Below are 17,000 nucleotides of genomic sequence, written 5' to 3' on the forward strand. Positions count from 1 at the left end.
AACTTATTATAGTTAAAAACAATGTTTCTGAAGCAGGGTCAGTTTATATCCGTCACTGACTCAATGGACATGAGTTTGAACAAACTCGGAGATAGCGGAAGACAGGAAGCTGGTGTGCTGCAGTCCATGGGGTCACAGAATCAGAAAAGATTTAGCAACTGAACAAAGCATTTACAAGGTATATCCCATAGGCCAACAGTGAAAGCAATGAACTTAACCTGATGGCTTGGAGCCTCATTAATGTTTTTAATCAGTGCTTCTAAATATTCCTTTTCAGAACAAATAGCTGAAAGCCCCACTGTACCTGGCCTTGTTATTTCCTTATTTCTGTTTATGTACCTCATTTCCACCAAGAGATAAGTCTAAAATATGCACAGTTGACCATTAACACAGATTTGAACTGTGTGGGTCCTCATATGAGGATATCTTTTCCCAATAAATAGAGTATTTGTATTTTCATTTTGCAGATCCTTAAGTGTGGAGAAAAATTTGTGTTTGATTAGAGAGCACAATACATGGAATCAAAAGAACTAGGGTTTGAGTACTGATTGTATCCAAACTGGCTCAGCTTCCTGCCTTTGGGTGAATCATTTACTAAGTCCTTTATTTTGAGGCAGACATAGCAGCACTCAGGTTTTCAACTGTTCAGGGTTGGGGTAAGCATCTCTAATAGCTCCATTATTCAAAGGTCAACTGTGCTTAGAATCTTCCTGTTCAAACAGCATTTTTTACACCATGCCACCTCTTTGCATTCTACTCATCCAAATTCAGCCATATTTCAAGATTTCTCCTCTTGATTTTGCCATTACTTTGTAATCTTACAGCTTCCCTAGTGGCTCAGACACTAAAGAGTACCTGCAATGAGAGAGACCCAGGTTCAATCCCTGGGTCAGGAAGATTCCCTGGAGGAGGAAATGGCAATCCACTCCAGTATTCTTGCTTGGAGAATACCATGGACAGAGGAGCCTGGCGGGCTATAGTCCATGAGATCACAAAGAGTCAGACACGACTGAGTGACTTCACTCATTCGTAATCTTATGCTAAAGAAAACACTAAAACTGCCCATCTGTAAAGCACAATACCCACAGTGATATCACAGAGATTATAAAATCACACATGGGGAATGTTTATCCCCAGAAACTACTAGATACTCAGTAGTTGCACAGGTTTATAATCCCTCATCCAAAATCCCTGTAGCCCTAATTTTTCAGATTTTAAGGAGGTAATATGTATATTTTATAAAAGATCAATAGCAGAGTATAGAACCATATTAATAGAGTATAGAACCATTAATGTCCACAATAAAATGTGTTCATGGCTTCCCTGGTGGCTCAGTGGTAAAGAATCTGCCTGCCAATAAAACATGAGTGCAATCCCTCATCTGGGAAGATCTCACATGCCACGGAGCAACAAAGCCTGTGTGCCACAACTATTGAGCCTGTGCTCTAGAGTCCAGGAACTGCAACTACTGAGCCCACATGCCACAGCTACTGAAGCCTGCATGTCCTGAAGCCTGTGCTCTGCAACTAGAGAAGCCACCGCAATGATAAGTCTGCACCGCAACTAGAGTAGCAGTCTGCTGCAACTAGAGAAAGCCCACGCAGCAACAAAGACCCAGCACAGCCAAATAAAATAGGAAGCCAAAAGTAAACTAGCTCGGTGTGCTTTGCTAGGTACAACAGCTCCAACAGAACGCTGTGCACTGGGCCTTCTGCAGAGCCAACAAGAAGCCTATAAATGAAGCAGCAGCTGTGTGAGGGAACCTGCCGGAGCCCAAAGAGTCAGCAATGATGTAGCAACTGGAACCTCCCACTCAATCCTCATTTTATGGAAGGGAACACCTAAGGCCTAAAATGGGGAAATGACAGGTCCAAAGTTCAACAGCCTTAGACTGAGCTTAGATAAGATCAGATCCCTCTCTTCTCTTCCTTCACAACACTTAATAGTTCATGTATTCAAATGGCAACCCACTCCAGTGTTCTTGCCTGGAGAATCCCGGGGACGGGGGAGCCTGGTGGGCTGTCGTCTCTGGGGTCGCACAGAGTCGGACACGACTGAAGTGACTTAGCAGCAGCAGCAGCATTCTTGGCTAGGACCATGGGCTCAACCCTTAGCTTATCAGTCCCTCTGGCCAGAGGGAGTGAAGTACTATCAGCCACCTTGCAGGCAACTCATAAGGTGGCAGACCCTTTTGGATTCATTTGGCTAGGATGGTTGGAAGAGCCATTTGTTCAAAAGGAGCACATGCTGGTCACAGAAGGGTCAGTAGGCGGCTGAAACAACACGATGACAAAAAATACCGTGTACCATATTGAGTGGTTGCCATTCCATGCACTGGGATAGATATTCATAAATCAAAGTCACAACATTGTTTTCCCCAACCTACAAAATGGGAAACCAAGCCACCTTGAGAAGATGAAAGACCTTTCCAATCATTTGGATTTTGTCCACTTTCTATTTTTCCAAGTCAGATCTTTGCATTGCTTTCAGGAAAGAAGTGTGTTGTGAGGTAAAAAGCACATGTTGTTCACTAACATTTTCTCCTAGACTATTTCTCACAAGTCAGTTCTGAAAGAAGAAAGTCCCCAAATTGGTGGAGGGGGGAGGAGACGGGGGTGGGCTAAATGGTCCTTAGGCTCTGGGAAAAACTGGAATGCAAGTCTCATCGTCTAGCGAGACATCAGAGGAATGGCCGCACGGGGACAGGACAGGCTGCACACGAGGCATCGGAACAGGAAGAGAAACCACCTCTGCGTCAGAGTTTGGGATCTGTGCTGCCACCTGCCTTCAAAGGACACCGTAGAGTCGGTCACTAAGGGGTGACCGTGAGGGGCTGAAGGTAAGTGACAAGGTGCCCCGTCTATATTCCAGGCATCATACAACTCCCTCAAATCTTGTCTAACCTTAGAGAAGGGCTAAGATTGAATTTCCTGGTAAGTGGCAAGATGGGGACTCATCTAATTTGATTTAAAGGAATAGCTTGACCCTCGCTCCACACTCAAACATTACACTGTACTGCAGCTCTGGGAACTCCGAGCAAAAGGTAGGCCTTACAGGAAGGCAAGTGTATATTCTATAAAGCAAAGAATTTCTCACAATCACCACTGTTCAACAATGGGAACTTCCTGTGCCTGTTTTTTCACCTCTAAAATAAGTTAATATGATACTTTAGAGAGTTAAAATGTATCAATATGTAAGGTGCCCACAGCACGAAGCAAATGCTCAGTAAATTTATTTTTACTGTGGATAGTGCAAGCACTCCATTTCATTGCTACACACCAAATTTACCTTTTTGGAAAACACTTGGAAACCTAAGCTAAATACCTTAAAAATGTTTATGCTTGGTCTCCTGAAGCCAGATTTAGGTTTAAAAAAATAAACAACTCACCACAGTTTTACTTATAAACAAAAAATAGAAACAAATTTCATCATCACCTACTAATCTTACCTCCTAAAATAATGCAAATCCTGTTTCTCTTCCATGCTTTCACAGCCACGTTAGGACTCCATAGTTTCTCACCAGGACCGTGCATCCTTCTCAGCTGAGGTACTTACCTGTACAATCCCCCGCTTCTTTGAACTTTCCCTGGCAGCATCCTCATCTGACGAAAAGTAGTTCCTTGCTTTAGGCACACTGGCAGCCAGTGGGCCAAAACTGGCTGGCAGATCCGTTTTGTTTTCATTTAAATGCCTTTAAGCAGGTAGATACCACAAGCCCTACCACTATTATAGTGTGGATTGCGTTTATTCAGATTCATAATTTTTACCTGCCTGACCCCTGTAAGATGTGAATTCATCAGTCTACAGTATACAGTCCAAATACTGCAGCTGCCATGATCTTCCTAAAAGGAAGAAAAGGCCATGTTTCTGCCTTGCTGTGCTCAGTAAATGTAGCTTCTGACTGGATGTATTCAAGAAATACTGTGTCCCTACAAACATATCCAGCACTGTTCTAGGTGCCAGGGACATCAGAACAAACAAAACAGACCAAAATCTCTGCCTTCATTGAGCTTACATTTCATTAGAGGAGACAAGTGCTGTGGAGGTGAAGCAGGGAGAGACCAGGGAGTGTGGTGGGGTACCGCCAAAGAAGGCCCAGAGAGATGGCATGCGCTATAAAGACATGGGGGAGGGTGGAATGCATTCCAGACAGAAACCGATAGGATGGCCCTGGAATGTTGGAGGCCTGTACCTCCAGTGCTTTCCCAGTGGAATCCTAGTTGTCCCTCTAAGTATCAGCTCAAATGCTCTCCCAAGAGATTTTCTTACCATTCCCAGTTCGGATGGCATTCTTCCTCCCTCCCACAGCTTCTTACATACAGCTCAGGTAGTTTCATGATTCTGTCATCATGTGTAGATATTGTCCTCAAAAATACTCATTGAAAAAAAATAAGTTACCCGAAGGATAAGCAGACACGATGAGGCACTCCGGTGAACTTTCCCGCTGCAGTCTCCTAACACAGGGATGTTATCTGTAATTCTTTAAATAGGCTTTGGAGTCAAAGCTCAGATTTCAGTTTATCTGAGGGACAAATCCCTCAGCCTTGCTTAAGGTACCATTTTTACAGCAACACTGTAACATGGAAACACATGATATGAAGTTTTAACTCCATGAAAGCATATAGTAGGCATAACATAAATAAGTAATACTGCTTTTCCTTCTTGTAAAACAAACAGTGGCTCAGATGGCAAGAATCTGCCCGCACTGCAGACCTGGGTTTAATTCCTGTGTGGGGAAGAGCCTCTGAAGAAGGGAATGCCCACTCCAGTATTCTTGCCTGGAGAATTCCACGGACAGAGGAGACTGGCGAACTACAGTCCATAGGGTCACAAAGTCAGACACAACTGAGCGACTAACAGTTTCCCTTTCTTCACTATCACATAGCCCCCAGTGGCAGCTGTTACCACAAGAGGGCACCATCAGCACAGCTGAAAAGCATGGCTAGTTGCTTTTCCTTCTCAGATTGAACCAGCTACCAGCTTCATCAGCTTTAAATCCACTGTGTATGAACTCTGAATGAAGAATGCCACCAACAGACAGGCATATAGTGGTGATAAGATAGGTCCCACCAAGTTTATTACAGGCAGACTAGGAAAAACAAGAATCTAGTTTGAGAACTTCTCTGGTTGTCCAGTGGTTAAGAATCTGCCTTGCAACAGAGGGGATGCAGGTTTGACCCCTGGTTCGGGAACTAACACTGGGGGGTGCAGTGGGGGTCATGGCAGCTAAGCCCCAAGTACTGAAACTGCATACTCCAGGGAGCCGTACACAACAAGGAAAGATCCCACATGATGCAACTAAGACCCAACACAAATAAATCAGTTCAGTTCAATTTAGTCACTTAGTCGTGTCTCTTTGCGACCCCATGGACTGCAGCACACCAGGCTTCCCTGGCCATCACCAACTCCCAGAGCTTACTCAAACTCATGTCCATTGAGTCAGTTATGCCATCCAATCATCTCATCCTCTGTCATCCCCTTCCCCTACCACTTTCAATCTTTCCCAGCATCAGGGTCTTTTCAAATGACTCAGGTGTTCGCATCAGGTGGTCAAAGTATTGGAGCTTCAGCATCAGTCCTTCCAATGAATAATCAGGACTGATTTCCTTCAGGATGGACTGGTTGGATCTCCTTGCAGTCCAAGGGACTCTCAAGAGTCTTCTCCAACACCACAGTTCAAAAGCATCAATTCTGTGCTCAGCTTTCTTTATAGTCCAACTCTCACATCCATATATGAACACTGGAAAAACCACAGCCTTGACTAGATGGACCTTTGTTGGCAAAGTAATGTCTCTGCTTTTCAATATGCTATCTAGGTTGGTCATAACTTTTCTTCCAAGGAATAAGCGTCTTTTAATTTCATGGCTGCAGTCACCATCTGTAGTGATTTTGGAGCCCCCCAAAATAAAGTTTGTCACTGTTTCCAGTGTTTGCCCATCTATTTCCCATGAAGTGATGGGACCGGATGCCATGATCTTAGTTTTCTGAATGCTGAGTTTTAAGCCAACATTTTCACTCTCCTCTTTCACTTTCATCAAGAGGCTCTTTAGTTCTTTGCTTTCTGCCATAAGGGTGGTGTCATCTGCATATCTGAGGTTATTGATATTTCTCCTGGCAACCTTGATTCTAGCTTGTGCTTCATCCAGTTCAGCATTTCTCATGATGTACTCTGCATATAAGTTAAATAAGCAGGGTGACAATATACAGTCTTGACGTACTCCTTTCCGGATTTGAAACCAGTCTGTTGTTCTATGTCCAGTTCTAACTGATGCTTCTTGAATTAATTAACGAAAAACAAAAAGAAACTCATGTGGTGGTGAAGAGCAAAGACTGATCAGGATTGGAATGTGGGTTCCACAACTCCAGTGCACAGCTGTTACCTCCCTGAGCTTCATGTGTAAAAAGGTTGTGCCAGGCCTCTGCTAGAGGCTGGGTGCTAGTCCCAGTGAGCTCAGTCTTACTGCACAGATGGATGGATAGACAGAAGAAGATGCCTGTCCCTTTTCCTCTATAGGGAAGAAGTCCTGAAGGGCCCTGGTTTCCGCTTACCTGCTGTGGATACACAAAGGCCCCAATTCTGTGCTCTGCCCCAATAACTGACAGCCCTCTGAGTGGAAGCTGAGCAAGATGATAAACCAGTAGAGGAACGGCTGCGTGAAAGAGCACATATCTCAAAAATTAGAAAGAAAAAACTCTGATAAGACATTAAAAGTTGATTACAACAAATGCCTTAGGGACAGTCTCTCAAAGCTGGATATTCAAGCTGAAAAAAAAAAAAAATGGAATTGGAAGTAGAACCATATACAAAAGCTAACTAACAATGGACCTAAGATGTAAAATTATACAACTCTTAGAAGAAAATATAGAGAAAAGTCTTCATGACAATGGACTTGTCAATTATCTCTTGGATATGACACCAAAAGAATAGTCAACCTAAGTAAAAATAGACAAATCACACTACATCAAAATTTAAAACTGTACATCAAAGGACACCAGTCAACAAGAAGCAAAAGGCAACCTACAGAATGGGAGAAAATAGTTGCAGATAATTTGATAAGGGGTTAAAATTCATAATACTTTATAACTGCAGTTATAAAGTTCAAGCACCAAAAAATCCAATTAAAAGCACCAAAAATCTCTACAATTCAAGCACCAAAAAATCCAATTAAAAAAAAAATGGACTTGAATAGACATTTCTCCAAATAAAGTATATTACGTGAGCAACAAGCATATGAAAAAATGCTCACTAGTTGTTAGAAAAATACAAATCACAATAAGATGATATCATCTCACACTAAGCAGGATGGCTACCAATAAAAGAAAATAACAAGTGTTGACAAGGATGTGAAATTGGAATCTTTGTGCACTACTGGTGGGAACGTTAAATGGTAGTCACAATGGAAAACAGTACAGCCATTCCTCAAAAAATTTAAAATAGAATTATTATATGACCTAGCAATTCCAAAGAAGAATCAAAAGCCTATTTGTACAGCCACTCCTATAGATTTTGTGTCCCATCCCCTGCTCCCAATTCATCTGTTAAAACCCCAATCCCTGACAAGATAGTATTTGCAGATGTGGTCTTTGGTAGGTAGCTAAATCATGAAGGTGGAGCCCTCAAGATTGAGTCCTTTTAAGAAGAATCAAGACAGCTTGCTTCCTCTCTGCTCTCTCCCACGTGAGGCTTTGAGAAGATGGACATCTGCAAACCAGGAAGCGGACTCTTAGCAGCTGCCACATCTGCTGGCACTTTGATCTTGGACATTCCAGCCTCAGAGCTGTGAGAAATCAATGTTTGTTATTTGCCATCTATGGCCATTTGTTAGAGCAACTCAAAGTGACAGCTTGGCATGTTTAGCAATTCTTATTCACAATAGCCACATGCTGGAAGAAACCAGTGTCCAGCAGCGGATGGACGGATATACAAAAGCTAGCATATACATACAATGGAAAATTATTCAGCCTTGGAAAGAAATGCTGACACATGCTATGACACAGATGACCCTCAAGGACATTATGTTAAGTGAGATGAGACAGTCACAGAATGACAGATACTGTACGATTTTACTTACAGGAGTTATCCAGGGAGGCACAAAGTAGAATGGTAGTTGCTGGGGTCTGGGGGCAGCGGGGACTGAGCTCTGTAATGGTTACGGACTGCAGTTTTACAAGATAGAAAAGGTTCTGGAGCCTGGCTGCAGAACAGTGTGAATATACAGTATTGGTCCTGAACTGGACACTTCAAAAGCATTAAGACAGTAAGTTTTACATTATGTATCTTACCACAGTTCTTTTTTAATGCCTTAATGTACTTCTACCTGTTTTTGCCAGTACCAATAGCTTCTTGAATAGCATGTTTTATATTTGGGGGTTATTTCCTAATAAAGTTATTCAGAGTCTTAAGCACCTGATTAAGGAGATGAAATGTTTTAAAGGCAATTTTTATATGCATTTCTTTCCTTTCAGTTTACCACAAGTACACCAGACACTGAATATTGAATCATATGTGCTATTCGTGCAAAGGATTGAATGGCTGTAAAGGAAAAACTGCTCCCAGGTCATCTTCTCTGCACTGTACTCACATTTCTGGTTACCAAACGTGTGTTTTTGCCCCATACCAAGCCAATCTGCTACATGGGCTACATGAGCTACAATTCAGTTCTGATACTGAACTTGGAGTTAGTATCAGATCCCGCAGCAAAAGGCTGAGTCCCACAAGACTGTTCCTTCAACCCATTTCCAACACAAATCACAAATCCAGATTGCCACCTGTGCTTCTGACCAAACAGCTATAAATCACACTCTTCTCAGGTTCGATTAATTTGTGGGAGTGGCTCACAGAACTCAGGAAAACAGTTTACTTACTAAACTATTGGTTTATTACAAAAATATGTAACTCGGGAATAGCAGATGAAGAGCTGCAGAGGGCAAGGAGTGTGGGGCGCATGCAGAACCTGCACACTGTTCCAGGAGACCATCACCTAAGCACGTTCAGTAACTTGGGAGCTGTCCAGATCTCATAGTTCATGGACGTTTACGTAGGCTTCATTATGTTGACATGATTGACTCAATCAATGGCCACAGATTTAACCTCCAGCTCCTCTCCCCTAGCCTCTCTTCTCTTCACTTGGAAAGAGCTGATGTATGGAGGCTGAAAGTTCCAATATAAATCTCTCAGTTGGTTCCCCTGGCAACCAGCTCCCAGCCTTAGGGAGTTTCCAAAAGCCATCTCATTAACATAACCTTAGGAATGGTTGAAAGATGCTAACAAAAGGCACCCTTTTCACCTTTATGGCTCTGGAGCTATTTCATGAACTGGAAACAAAACTACATACTCTAATAAAAGATTTTCCCGTAGCTCTTATATAGGAAATTACATGGGTTTTAGGAGCAGTGTGCCAGGAATAAGGACAAAGACTAAATACATATTTCTTATTATAAATCATAATATCACATTGGCAAACAGTATTTTCTCTATTGTGTCTCAGTCAACTAATTGGGATGTCATCCTCTTAAACTGAGGCAGACTTACAGCTCTTGACTGTCTCTGCAGGCACTTAGAAAGAAATTTTAATACATGGGTTGAAGAAAAAGTATTTATTTGACACCTTTACAAAAATATTTAGGCACATAATTTTCATATTTATGTCACCTGATTTACATATCTCAATCCTCAGTACCTTTTAAAAACACTAAAATGGTCATTTGGTAAATAGAATCTATATTGAAAAAATACTGTGACAGACCAACATTTGTAGACAAAAATCAGTTGATTATCAGCATGAGAAAGAAATGTTTATGAACAAAATAATCTCTAAAAACATCTTGTGAGACAAAAAAAATCTAACCAGTAGATTTCTTTTTAAAGAGTATTTTCAAAAAAGAAAGCTTAAAAAAAGCCCATCATAGAATATCTCCTCATACCATGATGAAGTGGCATCCTAACAGTAAGAACTAGAAGGTAGGCTTAGAAAACAGCGATGGTGCCAGAGGTTCACAAAGACCAACAACTGACAAAAGCCTGGACACAGAGGCAGCATGAAGCTAATGCATTTAATTCGGAGATGAGAAGAACATCCAACCTACACAGGAGCTACCCTAAGGTAACAAACTGGGGAACTTTTAACAGAATCACCATTCTGAAGTGTAATTATATTTCTCTGAGATAGATACTAATTTTTTTTTAACTTACCAAAATATGAGAGTCATTTCTCTTTTCTTCTTTAAAGAATAGAATCTTGTTTAAAGGTAGAATCACCTGCATCATACAATAGCCCAACTATACACACTAGATATTTTAAAAAGTTGACCATGAGCAGAAACTCTTCTTTAACCATTCTAGAAGCAACCAAATTATAGGGTCACATTCAAAAAGAAATACATTGCCCAGGCCTCTAGCATTTAAGGAGCACAAATTAAGACTCTTAATCTTTGTCTACAGTCTAACCCTGAAATCATGACAGTAACGTTTGCTGAGTGCCTAATATGCACGAGGCATTGTGCTGAGGAGTCTGCATCCCTTGCCTTATTTATTTTGAAGATTATTATTTTTCCCTCAGGGAGAGAAAAATCAATCACAGCCTTGTTCATAGGGAGGGACCAGTAGTACACAGCTATGGGGAAGCAAGAATACATGCAGGAGAGAGCAGAGGGACCCGGGGAGTTACAGAATTTGAATGGCCCGGCTCTCATCTCAGAGCTAGAGGACTAGTATAAGTCCTCTTAAAGAAGTGCTTCAGTCAACTCTATGGGTGGGACACCCTAATCACCAGTGCTGACAACTGTGCAGGCAGCTTCTACTTATCAATCGCTGATTCCTTTCATCTGCTTCTTTCTCTCAATCGGGGTCTGGCTAAAGAATTATACATTCCTTGAGAATGAGAACCACGTCCTCTTCACCTCAGCTGCCGCAGAGCTTCGCATAATGCCTGGCATAAAATAGTCAATCTCTGCTCACTGAAAGATGCCATAACAACCAAAATAAAGGTAGGCCTGCCCAAAATCCTGGGTACTACTTCAAACTAGTCAAAAGTGAAACTCTACTCTTCTCTCCATGAAGATCCTATATCAGCATTACTGCTGTGAACTTTCCATGCATGGCTGATACAATAAGAACTACAAAGAACAAACGCAAAACATACTTCTCTTTCTTAACCTATGTGCAAGCTGGATCCTACAAATGACTGACTCCTACAGTCAACAGTCACGCGAAGGAGTTAAAAGTCACCTGACGTGCTGGCAACGTGTAACCTGACCAATCAGGTTACTCAAATCAATCTGGCACTGCCTTAAAAGCAGATTGGTCAAAGAGGGCATCGCTGTCATTAACTCAAAAAAAGGAGCCACTAGTCACAAATGTGTTTTCAGCATCCTCACCACAGCTCATCTGTCTCAAAGGGCAAATTCAGGATTTAATTCTATACTGCCTCTTTTTCTCCCAGGAGGTAGTTTCCAGATCAAAGAACTTTTGCTTTGTAAGATGCTGGAATACCAGGCACATCTCTTCCTGTGCCATAACCAAGCCTGCACATAACTGAAAACAAACTACAAAAATGGTTGGTCAGTCTATTCAATCTCCAACCTCCCCAGGCTTCTTGCTCTTAAGATGTTGGTGGCAGGTGAAGGGGAATCCAACAATCAACATGAACAGGGCAGAGAGCCTGAAGCTGCTCCGCTGCATCAGTCAGAAAGCTCAGTCTAGGCCACGGGCCCTAATGTCATGTGCATTTAGTGAAGTTATTACTAAACACGATTTTCTCAAATAAGACCTAGAGAGATGACACATCTTCAAGGAAACCGACTCTCCAAGAAGCAGTTCAACACTTGGCGGGGCTGGGGGCGGGGCGGGGCGGGGCGGGGGGCGGGTGGAGTGGGTCTTAGTCCAACATCTCTGAATGCACACAAACTATTTCTAATGTCAAAGTTCCCTCCTCCCAATAGCTCAAAGAAGAAGGAACAGAACTACCAAAATTAGCTCCCAAAATGCATTCCCCTTGTCCCTAGGCAAAAGTGGGCAGGGGCAGCAAAATTCATAGGCAGGGTGCGTGTCACCCATGGCCAGCCTGGAGTAAGACAGAAGCTCAGGCACGCAGAGAGCCCATCACTCTCCCTGACACACAAAGCCTATTCCTTGCGGACTCTAAATTCCATCAATCACTCGCCTCCTCCAAAGAGTTCAGGCTAGCTCAGCTGGCACCACTACTTCCTCAGAGGAGAAGGTGGGGTTATCAATGGCAGCACAGTTCAGTGGGAAAAAAACAGGAATTCTGACTTATTAGCAAGTCATTTTTCTCCGAGTCTTTCTTTTTTATCAATAAAACAGGGATAAGGTGATATCTTGCACAACATAATATCCTATTCTCCCACTTAAATTTTCTCAGCTCACACAATGTTAGGAAACAGTGTCTCAGGACTCCCTATATGGAGCTACTAACTTGAGAGTTGGCTATGAGGCTAATTCCAGGGACCCAGCACCACTGGCTAGGCTTTGACAAAGACAAACCAAAAATAAGGGAAAGATATGAATATGAAAAGGACCTCAATATAACTCTTTTTCAAAAATAGGACGAAATCAAAACCTTCCAGGTTCCCTGTTGAGGCACCAGAATACTAGCTGTTTAGGTCAACAAAGGCCAGTAGATTGCAAACCTGATGAAATGAAAACCATCATGTACACCAACGCAAAGGTAGCCAGCTTCCTGCACATGACTGCACAGCTGGCCTGAGCATTTATCTCCAAAGTCAATGGATGTCTCTAAGCCAAGTCACACTGCTGTGTTTGAGTTAACACCTGACCTGCCCAAAGAGGCAATTCAGGCAAGGCCCATCCACGGCTGCTCTCCCAGGATGCAGCACTGACCTTGAGAGAGGCAGGCCTGCTCATTAATGTGGGATGTGGCAGGAGTGTCCAAAGGAAAGAGGTTATGCTCATGCCATTGAAGGAAGAGGAAGGAAGGTGATGGCTCTAACACTGACGGTGCCAGCAACACAGTCCAAGCCTGGACCATACAGAAACATCTAACCAGCCTTTCCCCTCGAAATCATACACTCAGAAATGTAAGGGTAGTCATACTGATTCAAGCAGAAGTAAAAAGAGTAGCAACAAAACCCAGAAGCAGGAAGCAAGGGGAAATAGATGGAGGTCATGTTCCCAGCATGCCATTCTCACTTGGGCAAGAACAGCTGAGCTCATGGTTTAGGATGGCAGGGTTCATATGCATTTAATGTACACTGCAGCATTTGGCTTCACATCGCTGTGGAGCTGGTGCTTCTAACCCTGCATATAGATTTGCAGTTTCTGAGAGCTGAGAAAACCTCTAAGACTTGTTCACAGTCCCAACATCTTCTGAATAAATCCACGGAGCTAATTCTCAGTCTTACCCTTGGTCACTATAGCAGGAGCAAGATCAGGCAACTACCTCTAAGAACATCTCTCCACCCCCAGCACTCAGCACAATGCCTGGCACCTATTACACGCACGATACCTTTTAGTTGAATGAACGACTCTGACAGATGAATAAAATGAGTAAAAGGTCTACTTCCTTCACCCCTTCATTCTCCTCAGCCTACACCACATACAGGGAATAGGACATTTTCAAGGAACACACCCTACTTCATCCCATGAGCTCTCAGGAAAGCCCATGTAGAAACCAATACACTTTGAAGCCACACACACTTCTTTAGTGCCAAAGATGTCCTCTTTGGCCAAAGCAGTAATGGTAGCCTCATGAAGAAAAGGCAATCGTTAAGAAAGAAAATTCAAAGAAGACTAACTTCAGATCCTCAGGTGCATTTCCAGCAGAAGGAAGGCCAAACTGTCTCCAGACTCAGCAACGACGTGAACAGTGAGGCTTCTGATGGAACGCTTTAGATATGTGGCTCTCAGGGACACCTGGATATCAGACTATGGAATAAAATATTTTCAAAACATGGATGTTTCACTGTCAGCATAGAAGAAAAATAAATAAAAAAGCCCAGTACATTTTCCAGTCTGATATAAATTAATTCTAAGGGCATATTTAAAAGAGTCAATTATAAGTTTCTCTCATAAAATTTTAAAAGGCAGCAATCAATCCTCAGATTGTACAAGTGCAATGGTATTTTCTTCATGATCAAGACACCTCAGTATCTGTGTAAGAATTGCCAGTGTTCCCATTTGATCGAAAACTTGGGCCAATGCAGTCGATGCAACCCTTGTCATACTGCTCCTTTCCCCTTAATGTCCAGCTTGCTACTGGCTTCTGATTGTTTGCTCAGCTGCTCTTCAGAGAAGGTGATGTAGGAATATACCAGGCTCCCAGCAATGCTGCAAAACAGAAAACCACCATCAGGGAGGAAGGAAGGAATGGCACAAATATAAGGCAACCTGGAGTGAGGGTTGGAGCTACCTTTATAAAACACCACCACATAAAATGAAACATACAGCATTTTCATTTACCAAACTAGAGACACTCCCTTATCATGGTACTATCCACTGTCGTTGATGCTTTGGAAAAATGAATATTTGCATATACTTGTCAGCAGGAGTGCCAATTTTATACAGTCTTTCTTCATGACAATTTGTTGAAATAAAAACCTCAGAATTCTGCTTATCCTCTGACCTACCAATCTATTTCATGGATGAACTGTATACATCTTCATAGACTTACTGACAAAGCATTTATCACAAAATCTATAACTTCAGATAATTAGCTAAAGGATAAGTGTCTCACAATAGAGTTTTATATAAATTCATACAATAGAATGCTAGGCATTTATTTAAATGACAGAAAATAAAGAGCTGGCCATGACTTTTAAAATGAAAAAATAGTTTGGCATTCTCCAACCCTATTTTATTTAAATGAACATGAATATGTACATTAATGCATCGGAATAAAGTCTGGAAGAAACAAGAATATTAATGATAGTTACATCTAGACTGAAATTATAGGTGATTTCTACTTGTATTTTTTGCATTTTCAAAAATAATCATTCGAGGCAGAAATACTTTTTAATAAAAATAAAAAACATCCCAATAAGTAAGAAAACAGGCTTCCCAGGTGGCGCAATGGAAGGAATCCACCTCGTCAATGCAGACTGTCAAGGTATCTCCTGTCAATGCAGGAAATGCAAGAGAAGCAGGTGTGATCCCGGGGTCAGGAAGATATCCTGGAAATGGCAACCCACTCCAGTAGTCTTGCCTGGAAAATTCCATGGACGGAGGAACCTGGTAGGCTGCAGTCCACGGGGCTGCAAAGAGTCAGACATGACTGAGCACCCACACACATACACAAGAAAGAAAACATGCAGATCTTGGGGAGACTCACAGAGCTGGTTTCTCTCCAACTAGCATCAAGCGAACAGTGGAGAGCCTACATCATCTGAGCCCTTGGCCTCTCAGCCAGCTGCTGCCACCCCTCACAGTTGTCTACCATACCTACCACCAGGAGGGTTCGCTCTTCTGGGACAGTGATTATTTGGGGGACCTCAAGCCCACCTGGGCTACACAGCCTCCTGAAAGCTCTTTTGAGGGAACGTATTAAAAGTACCTATCATGTGTGTTTAGGAATAAATGAACCTTCCCAACTAGATTACAAATTCCCTTAAGGTAAAAATTAGTCTATGCCTTTGCATACTAATCAGTCATCTCCTTAAGGAGACAGGAGAATAAAGACAAGCCGGTGGTAAGACAGGAGGTAAGCAGAGAGACTGACAATGTTTAAACAAAGTGGGATCATTTTACTCTTTTATCCGATGTGCTCTCACATGGCTAAACCATGCAGCAGATTTTTATAGTCAGATCAGGGTTAGAGTCCCAGCTCTGCTTCTTACTATGGTGGCTGTGTGACCTTGGGCAAGTTATTTCACCCCTCTGAGTCTCAGTTTTCATGTGAGCTCGGGGATGATTAAATGAAACAATGTTGTAAAGGTGGCCGTCATAGACTAGGCACTCAACAAATATTAACTCCCTATGTTGCCTTCACAGATATCTATGTCCCTTCTATATCAAGGTAAGTGTCGGTCTGTGCACATACTTTCTTTAGTTTTTATTGAAGTAGAGTTGATTTACAAAGTTATGTTAGTTTCTGGTGTACAGCAAAGTTATGCAATTTCATATATATATACATACATACATTCTTTTTCATATTATTTTTGTTATGATTTACTGCTGCTGCTGCTAAGTCGCTTCAGTCGTGTCCGACTCTGTGCGACCCCAGAGACGGCAGCCCGCCAGGCTCCCCCGTCCCTGGGATTCTCCAGGCAAGAGCACTGGAGTGGGTTGCCATTTCCTTCTCCAATGCATGAAAGTGAAAAGGGAAAGTGAAGTCGCTCAGTCGTGTCGGACTCTTAGCGACCCCATGGACTGCAGCCCACCAGGCTCCTCCGTCCATGGGATTTTCCAGGCAAGAGTACTGGAGTGGAGTGCCATTACAGGACATTAAATGTCATTCCCTCGTGTGCATATACTTTAAAAATAGAAGTACCTCAGTCACAAAAGTCTGACCAGGATGTTTGTTAACCATTCTATCTGCCTAGGCATTTTAGGAATTTGGCCAGGAGTAAATTTACAATAAAAATTAAAAGGCTCCCAAATTTTGTTGTGATTTCTTTGGAACTCAATGGCATTGATAAGGATATTATTTGTTTTATTAACTGATGTGAGTCAGATAGATGGTCTCTTTTAAGATTAGAATTCTGATAAGATTGCCTTCATGTACAATACAGTTTTGTTTTTTAAAGGACTCAACTAGAGAAAAGTTAAAGAAACAAAAAGAGTATGAACCTAAAAACTTGCTTTCTACCTATTCTTCCCATTTAATGTCAGTGTTTTTGGAAAGGGGGCGTTTCTCTCACATATTTGGAAACAGGGTTTTTTGTTTTTTGTTTTTGCTTTCCTGATATCTTTGATACTCTTCCCCAACTCAGGGCTGAATCCAAACTGCTCAAGCATTTCCATCATTTTCTCCCCTACTTCCACTCCTTTTTCTTTTATGCCTTAAAAAAAAAAAAAAAAAAAAAAA

The 17,000-nt window shown here is 42.1% G+C and overlaps 1 protein-coding gene across 1 annotated transcript in view; it reads right to left on the minus strand.

The window, feature by feature from the left end:
• Nucleotides 1-9,582: 9,582 nt before the first annotated feature.
• SLC35D1 (solute carrier family 35 (UDP-GlcA/UDP-GalNAc transporter), member D1) overlaps nt 9,583-17,000 on the minus strand; it is a 47,538-nt gene continuing 40,120 nt past the window's right edge. The window contains exon 12 of the mRNA XM_010850291.1: nt 9,583-14,305. Within this exon, the coding sequence (XP_010848593.1) occupies nt 14,197-14,305 (109 nt within the window). The 3' untranslated portion in view covers nt 9,583-14,196. The remainder of the gene's footprint in view (nt 14,306-17,000) is intronic.

Source organism: Bison bison, unplaced genomic scaffold (assembly GCF_000754665.1).
Source record: "Bison bison bison isolate TAMUID 2011002044 unplaced genomic scaffold, Bison_UMD1.0 scf7180017864290, whole genome shotgun sequence".
In the NCBI taxonomy this organism is placed as follows: domain Eukaryota; kingdom Metazoa; phylum Chordata; class Mammalia; order Artiodactyla; family Bovidae; genus Bison; species Bison bison.